Source organism: Poecilia mexicana, unplaced genomic scaffold (assembly GCF_051168715.1).
Source record: "Poecilia mexicana isolate PSO_F unplaced genomic scaffold, ASM5116871v1 scaffold_5, whole genome shotgun sequence".
In the NCBI taxonomy this organism is placed as follows: Eukaryota; Metazoa; Chordata; class Actinopteri; order Cyprinodontiformes; family Poeciliidae; genus Poecilia; species Poecilia mexicana.
The window spans coordinates 2,712,664-2,732,964 of NW_028263374.1; the positions used below are offsets into that span (position 1 = coordinate 2,712,664).

Consider the following 20,301-nt stretch of genomic DNA (forward strand, 5'->3'; position numbering starts at 1 on the left):
ATGGTTAAAGGAAGCCATAAAACTTTCTACTGTCAGTTACTTCCAAAGTAAAATATTTACATACACGTCAATGTTTCAAAGTTTTTAGCAGATTGTGTCCTTCAGAGTAATTTATGTATGCCATCTTCATCTTAGCTATCTAGATAATAATAATGCCCCAGCTAAACTTTTAGCTAAACATTGTTACAGAAATGTTAACCTCCATTACTTTCTACACATAGAGAAAAAGAAAAATCTTTAAAGATACAATGATCTCGTTGACCACTTAACTAGTTTAATGCCATTAGGGAAATGGACACAAAATTAGTTTGTGGACAAAATCTGATCGTGAATGTTTTTGAATTCAAAGTAAACAGAAATTCACTGGGTGCAACTGAATTTTGTTTTGCTCATAAATATCATCTGCGGCCATCATCATTTCATGCTTTCTTTGGTGAAACCAGAAAAAAAAAATCAAGCCTTGTTGTTAGTTGTAGCAGAAGTGAGCAAGTGAACATTGCGGGTCTCCCTGCTGAGAATGTGCCGCAGTTCATTCAAGCAGAAGTGGAATGCCACGTCTGTAATTACTGAACAACAGGGAGCAAAAAGTTGGAGGAAGGAGTGGGGAGACTGGGCGAACAGCAGAAAGGCTGAAAGTTTGGGAAACAGGCGACAAACCACTGAGTCATAACCCACAGTCATTTATGTCTCTGTTTACTTCATTCTAGGAGACAGACATGAGTATACTGTAAATAAGATAATACACAACATAAAAAAGGTAAATATTAGATAAAGGGATGCCACAGGAAATAAATGCAGGCATCATTCAGGCATTTGCATAAACTTGTGTTCCTTAGTACACAGGACAGCAGGTAGAGCAGAACATCTTGTAGGTAGAGGTGCACTGATCAGCCATGGAAGGAAATCTGACGATTTTCCAGCTAAGATTAGGGATTTGAGCATCAAAGGCTGATACATTTTCTGATACTTTCCCTATTCATTCAATCTATAATTACTAAGAAGTCTCACAATTTTTTAATCGATAAACACTGCATCAATAATGGTATTTATTACAGTTTATTACTAAAAATGAAATAAAGGTTAGATAACATGGTTGTGACAATATGGAGAACCAAGAAATTATCTTTTTATGTTTACAGATCAAAATATGTTTTTAACGTAATCTCTAATCAGTTAAAATATTCTATTTTGTTTTGACATGTACTCATAGTTAGGGTTTAGTCTTTGGCTAGCTTGAATATCATTCTAAATAAAAAGTAAAAATGTTTACTCTTGTGCTTCTCAAATAGTAAAATCTGCATTTTTAATAATGATGTTTCTGATACGGGCACACATGGGCAACTGCCCAGGGTGGTGTCTTGTGGGAGGGCAGCGTGAGCTAAATTACACCCTGACCCGGGCCCTGTGTTGCCTAACAGTCCTTTTAGTGGAGCGCCAACAGAATTCAGCTAAAAGCTAAAAGTGTTTTTTCTGTCCATCTCTCATTATTTCTTTTATTATTATTATTATTATTATTATTATTATTATTGTCGACTGCCCAAAAATGTGTAACACAAACAGTTTGAAAGTGGAGAAGGCTTTCAAACTGGAAGAACGTCATCAATCAGACTGACAAACCTTCTGTAAGCAAACCCTGAAAACATAAAGGGCCAAACTAGGATCCGCTCTGCTCCTTACTTCAATATAAGACTTTAAAACTTAGGAAATGATGTCGCGCTTTAAGCACTTACCTTCACATCTGGGCTCATAATAATCACTTAGACTTACTTCCACAGGCAAAGTCAAGTGATAACACCAACAAATTTGTACTTTGTGATGCTTCACTTTGACAAGAGAAGGTTAAGGTATTTTAACATTGCATGGTTTTGTGCCATGATATCTTGAGTGACACTTACTGGGACATACCTAACTGAAAATCTATTAAATTACTATATTTGTCAATGAACACTCTCTTTTATGGTTCACAGACTTAAAAAAAAGAACAAAGACTTATAGTCAGTTAAAATCAACCCCAAAGACACAAACGAATAGTTTTATGAGTCGGTATCAGCCAGGAAAGGCTTGATCAATGCATCTCTACATTTAGGGGCCAAGATGAGGAAACTGTCATCCGTTCATCCATCCAACTTATGCAGATGAAAACTTAAAGACAGACACAGTAAAGGGAAATGATTCATCCGTGATCCAGGCGGTTTGGCAACAAGCAAAGATTATTCATCAAAACAATGACATAAGACAGTACATATTTGCTAATATTATTTTTGTTCATAAGTGATACTGCAGAGTAGTTACATATTCATTCTTGGAAATCCAACATAAAAAAAGGTATACAGAACTACTGGCAAAGGACATCCACAACTCAGACAGGAAAGGGTTCATATCATCAAATACATAACCAATTACATTTGCACAAACTTGTTATAAGGAAATGTAGTAAAATATTACATATGTAGTAAATAATAAAAAAACAGTATGGAGTAGGTGATATACACACCTAGGCATTTTAACATGTTATAGAAAACATACCCTGAATGACTGTGTCTCTCCCAAAGTCAACAACAAAGACAAGGTTCTGATCTCTCTGCCCCCTAACACGTCAAAAATTAGCAAACCTCCCCAAGCACTTTCTATAACCCCGAAAATTATTCTGATGCAAATTGTTTTGAGTTCAGTTCATAAATTTGTTTCTTGTCTGGTTTCAATTCCTCATTTGGGAGGGTTTTGCCTGTTGACAGAATCTAAGCCATGGCAAGGCCAGAAGACTCTCCCCAACTACAAGTACTGCTCCCTTTTCTCTGGTGGGGTACTTTTAACATTTGGTCTGCAATTCAGAGGGGAAAAAAGACATGTTTCAGTGAAAATACAGTGACAGTGAACAAATTAAACCAGAAAGACACATTTGTAACACCTAGAGATCACTGTAGTCGACACCACAGATCAGCACAATGTCATGTTTTAATTCATTCTTAACTTTCAGCCAACGACAGGAAACAAAGGGAGGTATGGAAGGTATAGACAGGGATGATAGCTTACTTCTCAAAGAAAAGTATCCTTTAAGGATCTCTATTTACAATGAAGACTCAAAAGGTGGTGAAATGAAAGAAGACCTAGCCTACGTCTTTCAATTAAAACTGGCAAGGTGAAAGAAAATGGGAATCCTGATCAAGAGGTCCAAATTTGGGGCCAATAATGTGACAGGAACGATAGAGGGGAATTCAGTGGTTGGACAGTCAGATAGTCCTCGATAAAAAGGCGGGGCTGATCAGTCAGGGAAACTAGTTTCACTCAACAACTCTGCCCTGAATTAGAGGAGAGAAGAAGACAATCACAGAAGAACAGGGTAAGACAGGAGGGGAAGTAAGGAACACAACAATACTTCTGAGATTTCCTGTGTTACAAAGTCAAAATCTCTGTGCAGTGTTAGTACAAGGTGATGAAGATGGGCGGTTTAACTTTGTGGCAGCCGGCTAAAAATGTGAGGGATAAAATGAAGTCTCACTGAGAAATTAGTCTCCATGGACTGTTTATTAAAAATAAAACAAAATAAATTAATTGGACAAAATAAATTATTTTTATTTTGTGCTCAGACTGTATAATAAGGTTAAGGTGTCTCCAGATATGGGGCCACAACAATGACTGCTTAGCAAAAGTCTGGATTTAGAGGAACAATTTATGTCTGCGCAAAGGGAACTAGAAATTGCCTACAAGCATACCTAGAGATGTTTAAACTTTCTGAAGTAGAGCTCTATGAAAAGTTATGAGTATGAGTAAGTCTGTTTTCTGAAGTTGATAACTCAGTAACTTGGATAAGGAGAAACGTTAAATCAGTGAATATTAACGCTCTAAAGTATCACAAGAAATGGTTGCTAATTTTGACTAAAAAACTGATTTCTGATGCAAAATCATATTGACTGAGGTTGGTAACAAAATAAGTTCACCTGATTGGGCGATCAGTAATCTTTCCAGATAAGTTCAAAATAACTAAGACCTAAAAAAAAAAAAAAAACACGGTTTTTAATGCTTCACATGTAACAATTTGCTGCAAATTTGAAAACCTTCCTCTTCTCTTGGTGATTAAGGCCTCATTGACCTTCATCAGCTATTGAGGCAGATTAAGGCAACAAACAGCACAACTAACGAAATCATGGAGCAACAACTTAGTTGTTCAGCTGAGAAAATAGCAGCCAACTCAACAACTCGCAAAACTTTTAATATCTGTTAAATGTTGTTGTATTCAAGTGACATTTATATATTCAGATCAAATTGTTTTAAATGACAGAAATGACTGAAATGGGGGTGCCTTGTCAGACTAGCTGCTAGCTAGCTGTCAGCTTTCCACCGGTCTGAGGATATGTACACTTCTTCTCCGATTCTCTGCAAAAATTGCATTTCTCAAATCTGAACCCTCTTTAACGGTTAACAAAGTGTTTGTACTTTACATTACTGTAAGTATTGTATGGGCTGGACTTTTTCAATAAGCTGTTGACTTATCTTCTTCAGGTAGGATTCTTGCTAACTTCCCTGCCAAAGCCTAAGTAAAGAAAATTGTCAATTTAAAGCAAAGTAGTGTTCATATGATGTTGTATCTGTTTTTATTACTTCCTAAAATGCCTAGTAATGAAAACATTAAACCTCTGTAGATGCTAGACCGTTAGCTTAAACTGCATTAGCTTAGACCTCTATGCTAACGCTGACCTAGCTGGCAGATATTATGTAAAAGTACAGGAATGTTGCCACCTAAAGCTGAATTAATATTACAGTGATTCTTGAGAATAGGGACAAAATGGGTTTTAATTTTCCCATATTTTTTTAAAATTATTTCTCAACCTTATGTATGCAAATATGACAAATAATGTTTAGAAAATATGAAGATGCTAAGGTACAGGCTCCCAGTTGCGAATTTTTTTTAAAAAATTACATTTTTAATCGACCTGACCCAAAACTTTGTCATCACCATCTGACAAAAATAAATCTAAAATGATTTTTAAAATACCCCATTAGTGACATTTTTACTCAATTTACAGACAAATGCTTCTCAAGAAATAAAATAAATATTATTTAAAACAAAAAACAAGAAAAAGTCCATCTGATGGAGTTGACAATGCATGACGGAGTTGACACAGAACTGAAGGTGGTGACAAACTAGTGAATAAAATGAAAAACTTGGTACATGTAAAGTAATGCAATTCATGTAAAATACATTAAAATGAATTAGTTGCACAATTAAGTGAGATTTGACAACAATTTCACTGAAAGAGTCAGAAAAACTCTGACGGAGTTGACGAAATGCCAAACTACCTCAATTTATATGATGTTATTCTGAAGGAGGCCATATTGTAGCTCATCAGGTCCATGAAATCTTTACATTATACCAAAATTAAGCTTTTATTTAGCAAAATTTCATCAAAGTTTTGTAAATTGTCAGTTATGGAGTTGACACATCATGGTTGTGACAAACAACTTAGGAATAAAACAGAAGAAAAAACTAAAGAATAACTTAAGCTAACCGGAGCTAACTAGCCCTCTTAGCAAAGGAAGAGAAAAGACGACGTCATGGGGTCCTCAGAAGTTCTGGTGCCCCCCAATAATGCCTGATTTTTTTACATTCTTTTCATTTCTGACGGTGTTGACAAAAACTAAGGACAAATTTTAACGGAGTTGGAAAATATCTAAAAATTATTTTTAATTCAATTTATCGATACTTTTATAATTATTTATATGACTACTTATACTTAATTGTCATAATATATAATTTTTGTATTTCTTTAATTGTTTTAAACTATAAGAATGTGTTGAGTTCTGCTCCTGGACAAGGGCTTTTACAGGCATCATCCACCGACTACAATGTTTAAAATAAAAAAATATTCAGCAAAAAAAAGAAAAATATACATTGTTGTGCTCACATGACCCAGGTTAGTTTAGTTAGATATTTGAAAAAAAATATATTTTGTGTATATTTTATTCAAATTTCATGCTTTATCCATAGGACCTGTTTTGTCCCTATTCTCAAGAATCACTGATTAACGTTTCAACTAAAAAAAAGGGAAAATATTTTGTTTAAACCCTAAATCTTTTACCCTTCTATGAGGGATAGCTTTTCATAACTGTGGTTCAGTAAAAACTACTGGAAGCCCTTCTTTTACAACTTGACATTCTTTCTTATTTAAAAGGAGAAAAGGAATTTCCTATAGCTCTACAGCTTCTCCAGTCTGATAATAACAGGGCACTCCAGAAACAAGTGTTTTTGAGGAAAAGAGGATGCAGGAAAAAGGAGCAGGCCAACTGTGACCTTTTCTTGGAAAAGTTAATGGCTTTATTATCTGGAACAGTGGCGGACCAGCCCTTTCATATACACAAATGAGGGCAAAGTGATGTGGGAGCACCAAGAGGAAACTCAAGAGCCAATTTAATGTAACTGCACAGTTCAGCTGTAAAATGTTTGAATCTGGGTTTAGCTGCAGGTAATGCTTCTGTTTAGTCCGTTTTTAGGTCATATTTCTTAAAATCTGTTGCTACAAATGATATGTTAATATATTTTCTTACTGCAATTAAAGTATACAGGTGCTTTTAAAGCTTAATATTAGCTTATGGTATTTTTTTCAGATACAGTGCAATTGCATTATAGACTAGCTTATTGCTCATTATTTGTGTCTGCAAGATAGCTTAGAAAAAATTATTAAACGAGGCAGTGTTTAAAGCAGGACCTTCAGTGTTAGTAAATGGAACATAATGAAAACTTGCCCTCTTTCTCTTCATGCAGAAACCAATAGTAATCAGCCACACACATGCTCATTAGAGATAGCAATAGGCTAATGGAACAATTCACTTCCACTGTTGCAGTTCAGATTGTGTCTCATGATTTGAGTCAGGTGAAAATCAAGCTGGTTCCTTTGAAATGAGAAAGCCACTGGAGCATTCTGGACACTCCAGTACATTCATTAATACTTTATTTATCAATGTAAAAACATGGACAGAAAATGATTGGTAGGTTTTTTTTGTTTGTTTGGTTTTTTATTACAGTTTCTTGGATTTCTGATGTCACACAACCTCACTGCACCAAGTGGAATCAGACACGTTATTGAGGATTAAGAACACCAACGTAGCTCCAACCAGGAAGCACAGGACATGCAGGTAGAGACTCTTTGAGTTTTGCTGTGTGGGAACTTTCACATCCGAACCCAAATTCCAAGACTCAAATAAAATGAATAAGACATGAGCTGTCACACACATTTTATGTGGCTTTTTTTTTTTTTTTTTTCACCATGATGTGATGTTGTGTACATTCTTAGGTATTCACTTTATGGTAACCTTACATGCCTAAACAAAATAGTTTTGCTCTTGGCTTTTGAAAGCAAGAAATGGAGACCAAGAACAAAGTCCAAGAATCAAAACAGTGTCGAATTTTCCTTAAGTCATCAGAATTATCATTGCCACCTTAGCTCCATACAAAGAAGGTAAAGATTTTTTTAATGTTTTTATTTTCTGCACAACACTGTGTAGTGACTTTGCGGCAGATGAGATCCTTCCACTCACTGCATTAGCTTAAGACCGTGTAACATCGAGCTGGACAAATACTCCTTTAGAGTCTTAAAAATATGTGATGCTGGTAAATCATGTGATTGTGTCTAAGTCTAGTGTGTAAGTGCTGTCTGACAGCGCAAAGGATAGTCTTTCTGTTTTGTTTCATTTTTCATTATGTGAGAGAAAGAAAGAAATAAAAACCAGGTTGGTGCCCAGCGTGTCCTCTGCTCTCTGTTTGGGGAACTGCTGGAGGTGTTGTTTTTTTTTTTTTTCACACGTACTCCCTGGTTGTGGAAGGCTGTGATTGACGGTAATACTGTTGCCCTCGCATGTCGTCTTTAGAGCAGGAGCAGCACAGCAAGGAACCACCCAGAACGGTCAGGCTGGCAGCGGCCCAGCCCACGAACAGAGCCGAGCCGAACTCGTACCTGAGTAGGAAAAAGAGTGGAAAGAGACAGGAAAGCATTTATAGTCAGTCAAAAGAGTTTAGATCAAAGTTTCACAAAATTGTTTACCTGTTTTCAATTTAATAACTTGAATAAATCGATCCACCTCAGAGTTGTGCTCTAAATTAGAAGTGTGCTAACATCTCATGTTGCAACATTTTTCGTCATAAGAAATCCTGTCCCATGACACGTTAACTACTTGCTGTTAGCATGTGATTTCAGGTTAAGTTCAGGGTGAGCACATATTGTAAACCCTGGTTGAGGTCAGTGGTTTGAAACCTCGGGTCTACAGTCGAAACTAGAAGTTTACATACACCTAATAAAAAGACACCAAACTTTTCTTGTTTCAGGCCAGTAAGAATTACCAGAATTACATAGATATTTGCCAATTGCCATAATAATGGGCAACTTGCCCATTATTATGGCCAATTGCCCATTGGCCATATTTATTATTTATTTAATAAATAAAAAGCAGAATGTTAAAACCTCCACCCTTTGAGAAGCTTGTTTAAGTAGTTAGGTTTTTATCATAATCATTATTATTCACCAAGTCTGCGCACACAAACAATCTGACTTTTGTTTGGCTTTGCTCTCAATAAAGACATTTAAAAAATGCATATATAAAGAACACTCAAAATGAAAAAAATGATATACAATCATGTTACAAAAAAGGAAAACATGGTTGAATTAGTGGAAATATACACGGTATTGATCTGGGCACTTTGTTGCAGGTTCATCACAGAGAAGGCCTACGGGAGGAAACAGTCTCTGTGGCAGCGTATTTTTGCAAAGCGCTCTGTTGCGCCTATCTGAAGGTAACATTGAAACAGTTTGTGTTGAAACAGATGGGTAGCATCTGCAGAGATGTTAGCTGACCTTTTCCTGACCCTAGATCTATACACATTCTGGATGGGTTTAAGGTCAGCCTTGATGATGCTCTCTGCAGACCTAACTGGCCTGTTTTGTTGATGAGCCAAACCACACAGGGATGGATGTGAACAGGATAGACTGAGTAATGTAGAAGATGAGCAGCAGCTCATGGGTTCTACTCCTTGAGTTGCTGCAGGAAGCACAGTCTCTGCTGGACCTTCTTCCGAAGAGCTTCTATGAGATAAGGCAACCGGAGTGATCCACAGTAGAAGCAGCGTTGTGAGGGAAGGGAGTGTGACGGTTGTTCTCCAGAAGTTCGCCGTTGTGTCCACTGTCTGGAGTGGGTTAAGCTCCAGGTGATTCTGACCACACCAGTGGATCAGGCAATCCACCTCCGACTTCTTGCAAACTCAACACTGTCCTAGATTAGACCAATGATGATGATGATGATGATGCCTTCAAACGTCAGTAGTTTCACCAAAAGGTCCACTGAAGTCCAAGCATTTGTGTACAGAGATAAGAGGAGTGGGGAGAGAACACAACCCTGAGGGCTGCTGGTGTTGACTGGTTCTTAGGCCAGGCCCACCTGCTGCTGGTGGTCAGTCAGGAAGCTGGTGATGCACTGTTAGGTGGAGGCTGATACTGTGAATATGTTGAAGACCAAACTGAAGTCCACAAGCAAGATCCTGTCCTATGTCCTTTGGTAGTCGAGGCGCTGCATGGTGAAGTTTAGTTGACTGTTTCAACTGTTGACCTATTTGCCCAATAACAGATTGCAAAGGGCCCAGCAGGGTGCTTGAGAAGTTTCAACACTTGTCACTAAAAGAATTTCATGACCACAGGCATCAGGGTGAAATACTATTGCTTTTTAACCCACTGATTGTGGGTTTCTTGAGGACAGGGATGATTGTGGAAAGGTTAAAAGTCTATAGAACCTTGTTCAACTCAAGAGATCTGCTGAAGATCTGGGCCAGTTGGTCAGCGCAGGTTCTCAGGCAAGAGAGGGATTGCAGATGTCACACAGTGGAAATTTGTTTTTACTTTTTAAGTGTGGTTTTTATTGTTGAGTGTTTTCGCTGCATGTTTTTTTTTTTTTTATTGACTGTGGACTCCGAGAACTAACAGCTGATGCCAGTCACCTGCGCGGGGTGGGCGTGCCCGTAGGCAGCGAACCTGGAACCTGCAAGACGCTGGCAGTGGATTTTAAAAGGCAGAGGACTTCGCGTTGGGGGAGAAAAAAAAAAAGGAACCCAGGAAGGTTCGTGACGGAGGACTGCGACCCCGAATGAGCCAGTGGTTGGCAGCAGAGGATACAATCAGTGGGAACGACGTGTCGGACCGTCAGCGGGCAGAGGGGGAACTCTGCCCTGGTCAGTAAGTAACGTTTCCACTGATTGTCTGCAGGGACCCTTGCTGGGACAGATAAAACATCCGCTGCTCAGCGATCGCTCTCCTGGCCAGGTGTTTTTGTCCTAACAAGTTGCCAGCGGGGCGGCGCTTTACGTGGAGCAACTAGAGTGGCTGGAACGACCACAGGAGGCGGTGGCGCTGGGGCTGTGACTACAGGCTGGACGGAGCGCAGGATTCGCCGTCCTAACCGGACTTTGTGGATGTTGGCCCTCTTGGACGATTTTAGTTTGCTCTGATTTGAACATTTTTATTGTCATTTCTCACAAAAAGAAAACGGAGCATTTTATTCCGTTGGGGAATAAAAAAAACTAACTAATTGAATTGTCCTCCCTTGGTGTTGTGTTACTTTCTCCCTCCTTGCTGTCTGAAAACCCGGGGTTATCAGCTGACGTTAAGCTGGGCTCTGACACAAATGTTGGAGATTTGTTGAAGGATCCTATTGACATCTTCCTCAGAGATCTCAAGTCCAGGCAGGGGGCAGACAGGAGAGTGGTTGATGCATAGGGAGTTTTTGTGTCAGTGTCCAGTCTGTTATCTCCAGTGGAGTCTCTGTCACCAGCAGGGTTTGTTCCAAGCACGCACAGGCAGATGGCAACAAAAGCATTGGTGGCTAGCATTGTGTGTGGTACTTAGCCTGTTCTGTTTAATGCTACTGCTTTTACAGAATACACATGTAACATGAGCGTTTGGTTCATCAGAGACTGTTTACAGTTTTCTAAATGATGTGGAAGCTACATGAGTGCTTTGGCAATATCCCAAATTCACAGCGCCATCAGGTGGACTGGCATGACATCTACAGCTGATTAAAGGTGTCTTGGTGGTCTCATCTATCCGTGGAACATTTCCCACATCAATATCCAAAAATATAGTCAGTTTCCAGGCACCGTTCTTGTGTAAACGTAGCCTGGGCTATGGAAGAGTTGGTGAGAGGTGTGAATGGCTACCAGTAGCATCTTCTGAGGTCATCTACCAGGTGACATTTCTGTTCCAGATTTGAGGATGGGCTCCTGTGGTTGATATATATATATATTTTTCTTCAAATAATCCAAAACCGATGTTGGGTCATCTGTTTGTTTTGATCAATGGTCACACCATGGTGTTATCAATATTGATACTAAAGAGAGGTTGGAGTCGGAGGGACAACCTGGCAGTTGAAAATGTATCTAGCTTCAGCTGCAGAATCAGGATGTAATGCCATGGATGATACATTTTGTTAGACAACAAACAGCAACTTTACAAGAGTATGAGATATAACCCGAGCAAGTACATACCTGGCATTGAGCGGTGTATTTGGGTTAAAGAATTGGTAGGACACTTGAGTGGCGTACCAGGACACAGACACAAGCGTGCAGAGACCTGCGAAGGAAAAAGGCAAGAGATTTGTCTCCCTGCTTTAATTAGGGGTGCTACTACTAAACACAAATGGAACGCAGTGGATCTGTGTTTAGGTCATCTTCCCCTCAGGGATGAGTTTAATTTATGTCTGAGGTCAGAAACTAAAATGACCACTTCCTGTTTACAGCAGGGTCCTTAACTGCCTAACAGAATCCTACATTCAGGCTAGAAAAATATGAGATCTCTTGTGAAACACACACTTTACCGAAGCTACACCGTGTGTTCCTTTCTGGAATTAAGCCCACCTGCAAGCAGGAAGAGAGCTCCCCCAGTGACAGCAATCCGGGTCTTGGTGGATGGGTTGTTATCTCCCACCTTGGTGCATTTCATCCCTACAACGCTGACGATGATGCCGATAAAGCCTAGGAGCACTGATATCACCATGAGAGCCCGGCATGTCTGGATGTGGACTAGATAAGAGAGAGAAGAAATGAGCAGGAAACGTAGGGTGTAGCATGGAGTAGCACAGAGTACCACGGTGTACCAGGGGGTCGGTGTTACAGATACTTGGAGAAGACGCAGAAGGATAAAGAGAAGGAAAGTGGTGGACAGTTTTCAAAACAAATAATTTCTCAGTTCTTCAGTTGGAAAAACACCCAGAAAAACTTTGGACATTAAAGTGATAATTTCGAAGGAATTACAACACAGATGCCGTAAAGGACTGATGGGAGACCGCATGCATTTACGACTGCTCATTAGTCCACCACTGTCCCACTTTTCGCAGCATCGTTATCTCCAGCTATTTATTTGTCGGAGCTGTGAGACTGTAGACGTCCAAATCGTCATTCCAGTGTGGCTTTGCTTTTTCAAAATTTTAATCTATTGCCCACACTGACCTCAACACACATAACTTGTGGGAGGAACAAAATTACATAGAACTGTACACATACACACGCATACACACATACGTACAGAGTGCACAATGTCTGTATATATGCAGCTGCTGTAGGTGGGACAGACACAGATGAAGCTCTTTATCTGGCACTGAGCAGCTGTAGGAGGTCCTGTTCTCCATGTTTCACACAGAGAAATTAGTGTGGCTTGGTAACAAAGCGAGATTGTTTTCATTCAGGCCTCCATTGATGCTGTTTACGGACATACTGTGTGGCAACCGCGGTCACTGAAATGAAAAAGTTACCCTAACAGTCTTTGAACACAGCGTCAAAAGAGAAGAAAAGAAAATGGAAATTCAAACACACCCCATGTAGAAGTGAGGGACGTGTTTCAGCACCGGCCTGACACACCATTCGTTATTTGACAGAAAAACACACAGATCCATTCACGGCGCTGCAGAGGCTGAACTGGGACAATTTACAACGACAGCATCAGGATGAATTAACTTTGTTCTCTGATTTATTGCTCCAGAGCTGCAGACAGAAAAGAGTCTTGATTTTTTTTTTTAACTACTCTGTGTTTTAATCTTTGATTTTAAGTTAAAGGCTCATTGCCTTTGCGCTGCCCAGCCACAGGCTGTGACAGGGCGAGGCGGTGGCAGCAGTCTAAGACTGGTACTGCCAGCCACACTTCCAATGTGCCCGCTGGTATGTGTGCACTTAGGTGCGTGTGTGTGTGTGCAGGCAGTGAGATCTCATTGTGAGGTCACTCATAGCTAATTGGAATATCCAGCAGTGGACAGTAACGGAGAATATTTACTTGAGTACTGTACATAAATACATTTTTTGAGTATCTTCACTTGAGGATTGATTTTGGGGGGAATTTATGACTTTCACTCCTACATTTCAAAGACAAATGTAGTTTTGAGAAAAATCATTTCCTGTATCTTATTTTGGAGGCGCAGGTGAGAGAAGGTTTTGTTTTTTTGGAAATAGCTGTCATCTTTTACTGCATGTTTATGCTGACGTTTTTCACAGGTGGTGTAGACGTTTTGTAGCAGAGTTGTTTTCACCAAGTTACAAGGTTCTGTAAAAGTGTTCAGAAAACAATACAGTGATGTAGTGATATTAGAAAATATAATTTATACTTTTGAATACTTAAGTATTTTCAAAAGTAAGTACTTCAGTATTTTAACTTGAGTAAACTTTTGACCAAGCAACCTTTACCTGTAGTTCAGTGAGATGTGACCACGAGTATGAATGCTTTTACTCAAGTACTAGAGTCGAGTACTTTGTCCACTACAATATCATATCAGACATCTGATCCAGTAAACACTTCCAGCTATTTTCCATAAAAAAATTCTTCTTAGACTCATGATGCTTATATAATTGCGGCAGCATTAATTTGAACTTTGCCGTTTTTCCTTTGGCTAGCAGTATTTTGCTTTCAAAGGGTCCAGAGGTTTCTGCCTGGTTCTACAGGCTCCGTAAGAAATATCAAAACACAGTAATTCTTCTCTAGCCTCTCTCACACAAAGCATCTCTACAGAGAAAGCATGAGCCACCAAAGGAGGCAGTCACAGTGGTTTGCTAATGTAGGGGCTAGCTAGGTTTCAAATTCAAAAATACTTTATTGATCCCAAACGGAAAATAAATGAATCCAGCTTGATGTGCCATGACAGGCGGTCTGTGTGACACAGCTGGTCAGTGGAGATGTGGGACTGCCACTGTACAAGTGCACGGCACACGCCATTCCCGGTCATTAACACACGCTGGATGGGTTTCGGTGAAATGCAGCGAGACGGAACAGATCATTGGACCCTGGCCAAGGTTCCTTCAGAAGTTATAACTTTTGAAAATGGAATCAAACTGAGAAGACTTCGTATTCCACCGACACGCTCGTTCCTTCCCACAGTGTATGCACAGCTTCACTCCGATCCTGCCCTGGCTACGTGATCCCAGTTTAGAAGCAAGTTTGTCTTTGTGGCTTTGTGACAGAGTGCTTGTGAAAGAGCTTCCTGTTTAGGACGGCACTGTGGATTGATTAATTTATTTTCTTTATTGTGACTATTCATTGTCAGAATTAAACCTGATTAGCATGATTGTCACTTATGTGTTTGTTGATTAAGACAAAAAAGGAACATAATTTGAAAACATTTTTCAAAGAAAAGGACAGCCAGTCTTTTCAATGCCTCCAAGTAACAACAAACTGATCTGAGTAGATTCAAAAACAAATCCAGATGATTGCATGTAAGTTGCAAGAAGCTGTCCTTTCAGGACTATTAGCTCCCACAACCCATCATGACTAACGGCTAATCATACCTTCAGCTTTCAGCTTCACCTTTAGCAAGAAGCTCAGCAAACCAAGCGTTACTCTCCATTATGTTTGCTTGACAGTTCAAGCAGACAAAGCACAGTCTGGTGAACAATTATGCCCACTGTCACATGTTGCTTCTGCTGCAAGTGCATCCAGAACAGCAGAGGTCTCATGGTGCTCTCACTGCCAGATCAAAACAAAGTTTAAATCACACCTGCTGCGTCTTCCCCAGAGCTCCTGAGCTCCTGTCCATGGCAGTGAAGGGAGGAACATGCGCTTCAGTGTAGAGTAAACAGAAATGACAGCTTGAAAAGTTTCATTTGATGTTTGTTTTTGGTCACTGGGCGTGTAAGTGAACAACGGGGAACAATGCACATGTGTGGGGAAGACGAAACACATTCTGGGAATATCTTTAGTGTTTGCCTCAACACTGCCCCTTTCTTCTGGTAATAGCGGCTATTCATCCACCAGGACAATACGCTGTTCTTATTGCTGGAATGGTTCAAAGGAGATGGAGGATCAGTTTGGGTGCCCTGGTGTTGAAGATACAACCGATGCGCAAAGTCACCGAAGTGTTTGCACTTTCAAGAGAGTGCCATAAAGTTAAGTTCTACGAAAAACAATGTTTGTTTTTTTTACTGCGCACCACTTTGACTCTCCCACTCCCCCCAATTATTTCATTAGAAACTGTAGTGAATGATTTAAGTGGACTAGAAGATGGATCGACTCGTATAATCCATAATTAAGAGTCTCTGTGTCCTCCTCAAAAGATCGGCGATGACAAGAGACTCATATTTGGAGCTAATTTATGTCTGAACCCTACATTCCTTAGCCTTTCACCACTTTTCTCACGTTACATGAACGCAACTTCATTAAAAGATTGTGTTTTTAAGTGAGATTTACAGCTTGGGAACTTCTGTGAGTCGAGACGACATCAATCACTCAGGGGGTGTGAGGATATGAATAGCCAACTACAATAACTGTTATGATTTGCAGCTCAACAACATTTGTAAAAGAGTTTAGAGGAAAACGATGAGGCAGCTGATTAGCAGTCGTTCAAAGCCACATTAAATCTAACAAAGAAAACAGTCTGGGTGACAGAGACTATCTGAAGAAACGTAGACATGCCACTTATGGTGACGTTGGTAGAGTTTGGCTTTATTGAAGTCATCCAATAAAAAAAAATGACCACACAGTTGCTCTGAACCGTACCCTGCTAGTTTTAGTTTGTCATACTAACAATATAATCATAGAGCTGTACACAACAAACCCTTGTGGGTAAGAAAAAAAACATAACATAAAAATGAGAGAAAGAAGAGCGGTCAAAGGCATTAGTGCACACATTGCAATAACTCCAAGGATCTCTTTCGTGTTTACCAATCAAATTTAAACATCATACTCACTGTCCAGCGAGAGCATGGAGTCAAAGATCTTGCACTGCACCTGCCCCGTACTCTGGGACGCACAGCTCATCCAAAGCCCCTCGTACAGACCTACAGCTGTGATGATGGCATCCCCGGCATAAGACGACTGCTTCCACTGGGGCAGAGCAGTGGTGGAGATGATGCCGATCCAGCCGCCCAAAGCCAGAAAGTACCCCAGCAACTGAAGACCCGAGTTGGCCATCCTCGCTCTGAAAATCTGTTTCTACTTGTTTCTACTTCTTTCTCTCCACCTGACTTGGAGCGGCTTACTCTCAAGACTTCTCCTTTCTCTGTGGGCAGTCTTTGTGTTGTTGCTGCTGCTTCTTGATTGACTTTTCTCCTCACTTTCTTGTCCCTCTAAGCATCACCCCTTCTGTCTGCTTCAACTCACATTTGTATGATTCTCCACTTTATCTCAGTGTTAACTCTTTCTTGGCTTGTACCCACAACTTGGATGCTTGTTTTGCCTGTCAGCCAGAATGATGAACAAAACTCTCCTCCTCGAGGTCTGTCCTATCCGCTTTCTTTGGGCACCTCTCCAGGGATGAGTCAAAAACAATTTGTGCTGGTCAGAGATTAGGCTTGTTGAGGAAAATCGCTGGGCCGGCTCACTGTTTGCATGGCTTCCTTCTGTTCCTTCTCTTTCTTTCTGCCGTTTTGCGTGCTCTCTCCCCCCCCACTAAAGTCCTTTCAACTGGTGCAAGCTCAAGTGGCTAAGTGAGAGGGAGCAGAGGAAAGTGAAAAGCAAAAAAAAAAAAAAAAGAACTTGTGGAAACAGGCTGAACATGAAGGGATGGGTAATAGAATTGACTTATGATTGGATTCTGGCGTTTTAGCAACGCCTATGGGAGGGAAGAGGGATGGACCAACTGGGAGGAGGGGGTGAAGAAGCAAAGACTGTTTAAAGAGAGACAAAGAGAAAGTAAAAAAGAAAATGTTGATCAGGCAGAAACCTACTACAGGTGCAAATGAGGTTTTTAATTTTTTTTGTCTTATATTTTCAACCCAACTAGTGAGTTAACTTTCCCTAAGAAACTCTAGTCGATCCTGTTTGATTGGTTGTCGGATGAATTCATCCCTGAAGAGCTGGTCAACCCAGACTGGAGGTGTAGAGGGAGATGGGGGCGAAATGCAACAAATGCACGTAAATCAGCCCCAAAACAAAGCAGCTGCTGAAAAGGACATGTCACATTCAGACAGGCTCTCAGGAAATTATGGCCCACCAAAGCATGCCACCCCTCATCACCACGGAAACCCAGATGACTCAAGGGAGAGATTCACACAGGAGCAAACAAGAGTTCACCCAACTGTACACCCTTGCAAGCTGCGAACACAGTCAAACTCCTGCCTTTTGTGCGTGTGTGTGTGTGCATGCGTGAGCGTGTGTGTGTGGGAGGGGGTGTCGGTGCGGGGGCACAGCAACCCGTTTTCCCACAGCTGCTCGGCCTGTCAGCTCTACTTGGACTCAGCTCATTAAATTAGCTTAAATTCACTCCAGACTAACACACTAATTCCATTCTGCCTATTAGACTGTCCACACGGCCGTTCTCAGAGACATGGCCGTTCCTCGCGTCTGCAAGAGACATGTCTCACCCCTACCAGTAACACTGTGTCACACACACGCAGCCTGTCTACACGACAGGCATGTCCATGTGTAACTTCTCGCAGATTATTGCATCAGACTCGGCCTCGTCAGTGCGTGACGGATGCTCAGGTGGGTAACATAAAGTTTCTTTCCACCTTCCTGTGCAAAAAAAGGAAAGTGTTCTTTCTACTCATATGTTTTCAGCCTTGAACTTGAACTCAACTTGCCACAATGTTACACACACACTACACACACACCGGCACAAAACGGCTTTCTTTATCCTGAGTAGATCTGGATAGTTTGCCCTTGTGTATGTGTAGCTGGGTTTCCTCTAGCCATGTAATCGAGCAAATTGGAATTACAAAATGAATTTGCTTAATAGAAATATGGCAGCTCCCAAAAAACTCACTTTTACAATAAAACGTTTTTTGGGCTAGGCTGAGGTTGTTTCTTGGCTGTATCAAAATTAGTGTATTTTGTAGAACAACTAATCATTACTCCTGGTGGAAAAGACAAAGAAAACGACAGGAAGTGGTATTAGGATGACGACGCTGCATGTTTTTTTTTTTTACTGACTTATAGCGCAGTGAACAAGCTTATTCATGTGTGATTTTAACTGCATCTCTTATTTAACGGAAACACCGCAATTGCAAAATTGTGTTTTTCGACATCAGCAGAATATCGACAAAGTTTTGTGCACGTTTGTAAGGCTAACGCAGCTTTCTGTTAAATGACAGACCTGATATCTTTGGGCTGGTTGTGGTCAGGGTGAGGAGGCCGGCTGAGCCAGCAAGGAGAGATGAAAGAGGAAAAAAACAAGTGCTCAGTTCTGTGAGAGTGGCTGGTGCTCCAGAGGGGCTCTGAGGTCCTTCTGACTTTGAATCATAACAACTTGCTGACGTTGTTCTTAAAACGACAGCTCTGCTAAAAATCATCCACTCCAGGTTTTGCGTTAATTTGATAGTTTGAATAAAATTACCTGCCATTGTTTTTCTTTTGTGTTCATATTCAGAAAAGACGTTGGGCTATAAATATCTGAAGCATCAACTGGTTGAGGCTTACAACTGGTAAAGTATGAAATGTGAAACATTGAAATACCATAAACACTGTTTGGAAGTCAAGATTGGTAGAAGGCTATTCAGTGCAGATACTTTAAGGACTAGCAAACCTACAGGAGCCTTCAAATATTTTTTACTACAGCCATATTTTTCTTTGTCTATGTTGATAATTTTACTTAATTATGACTAAGCCTTAAATTATTTTGCTTCCAATTCAAATTCTGCAAGTAGCATGATGGAGGTCTTAGCCACCTTCTGTCCACCAACCTTGGACTGAGTTGGTTTGGAGCATTGACAGCCCTTCTTAGCGAGGCGTTACTTGGCTCTACTCGGTTAAATGGCTTTTCCACTAGTAAAGGCTATGCAGTACCAGTTCCTTTTTCAAAACCCACTACCTTTGGGTTCCAAGTGCACCAAGTCAGGCTGGAATGACAATGGGGCGGAGTCATTGGTGGTGTGACTTTCACAAGTCTTGCTTCAATTGGAGGAAGTGTGGGGAAGGGGTTGCCCATTTTGAAGTAAGAAAAAGTTGATGGAAATGGTAAATTTCAAAATTACTTCCTCAAGTTTGCAAAAACGATTTTACACTCAGTGGAAGTGGTTTTTGGTGTTTCTGAAGAAGAGCTACTGCACTAAAGGGGAGATGGAAGCACATTTGTCCCACTGTGTGGTTGGTTATCCCAAGTATGTTTCAGTGAAAAATAATTTAGGAAGGAGGCTACCAGATTACTTTTAATATAATCTTTCAATTTACAATGTTTAATATATTAGTTGAAAAAAAATCTGATATAGGCGATCCAATTGTCAAAACATAGTGTAAAAAACAAATCAAATTGCCTACAATTTATCTACTGAATATGTCCAGAAACAGTTTTCTAGCAAAGAACAAATCTATTCTCACTAGAACTCTCCCTTTGTACTTTTAAATGCCAAGTGCTTCGTTCTAAATCCATTGTTTAAAGTCTATTGAATAGGAAAACTGAAAGAATCAAAAGTTACGTTATGATGTGAAAAACACAAAACGTTCTCACACCTCGATGTCAAGTGTCAAACTGCGAAAATAAAAATGTACCTAGTCTGTGACAACTATTTTGGAAATTCACACACAAACATTTTTGTAACAGCTCCCTCTAGGCTGCTATTTTTATCGACTGTGACAACCAGCCCCTTTCCCTCCTACCTCGGCTCGCAACCGCCTCACACCCAAGATGAGTTGAAAAGCTGGTGTTGTGGATGCAAAGCAGGAACAAAGAGGAGGAGGAGGAAGTTCAGACCACGTCTTTCACTGATCAGAATGGACAGCATGAGTTTCTTGGCAATCAAATGAGATCAACTCCAAGCGCTAACAGGGACCCTCACAGAGTTCAGTGTTATGTGTTTCACTGAGATATGGATCATATCTTCAACTCCAAACTCTTTCTGGCTGGTTGTCTGGCCATACC

At 40.3% G+C, this 20,301-nt stretch overlaps 1 protein-coding gene across 1 annotated transcript; it reads right to left on the reverse strand.

Moving 5' to 3' along the window:
- Nucleotides 1-676: 676 nt before the first annotated feature.
- Nucleotides 677-17,330, reverse strand: cldn19 (claudin 19). Its single transcript, XM_014990997.2, has 5 exons — nucleotides 16,196-17,330; nucleotides 11,888-12,052; nucleotides 11,519-11,603; nucleotides 7,803-7,949; nucleotides 677-2,821 (listed from the first exon to the last, which is right to left on the reverse strand). The coding sequence occupies exons 1-5, from the start codon at nucleotides 16,416-16,418 to the stop codon at nucleotides 2,773-2,775; spliced, it is 669 nt and encodes a 222-aa protein (XP_014846483.1). The 5' UTR covers nucleotides 16,419-17,330; the 3' UTR covers nucleotides 677-2,772.
- Nucleotides 17,331-20,301: the final 2,971 nt, after the last annotated feature.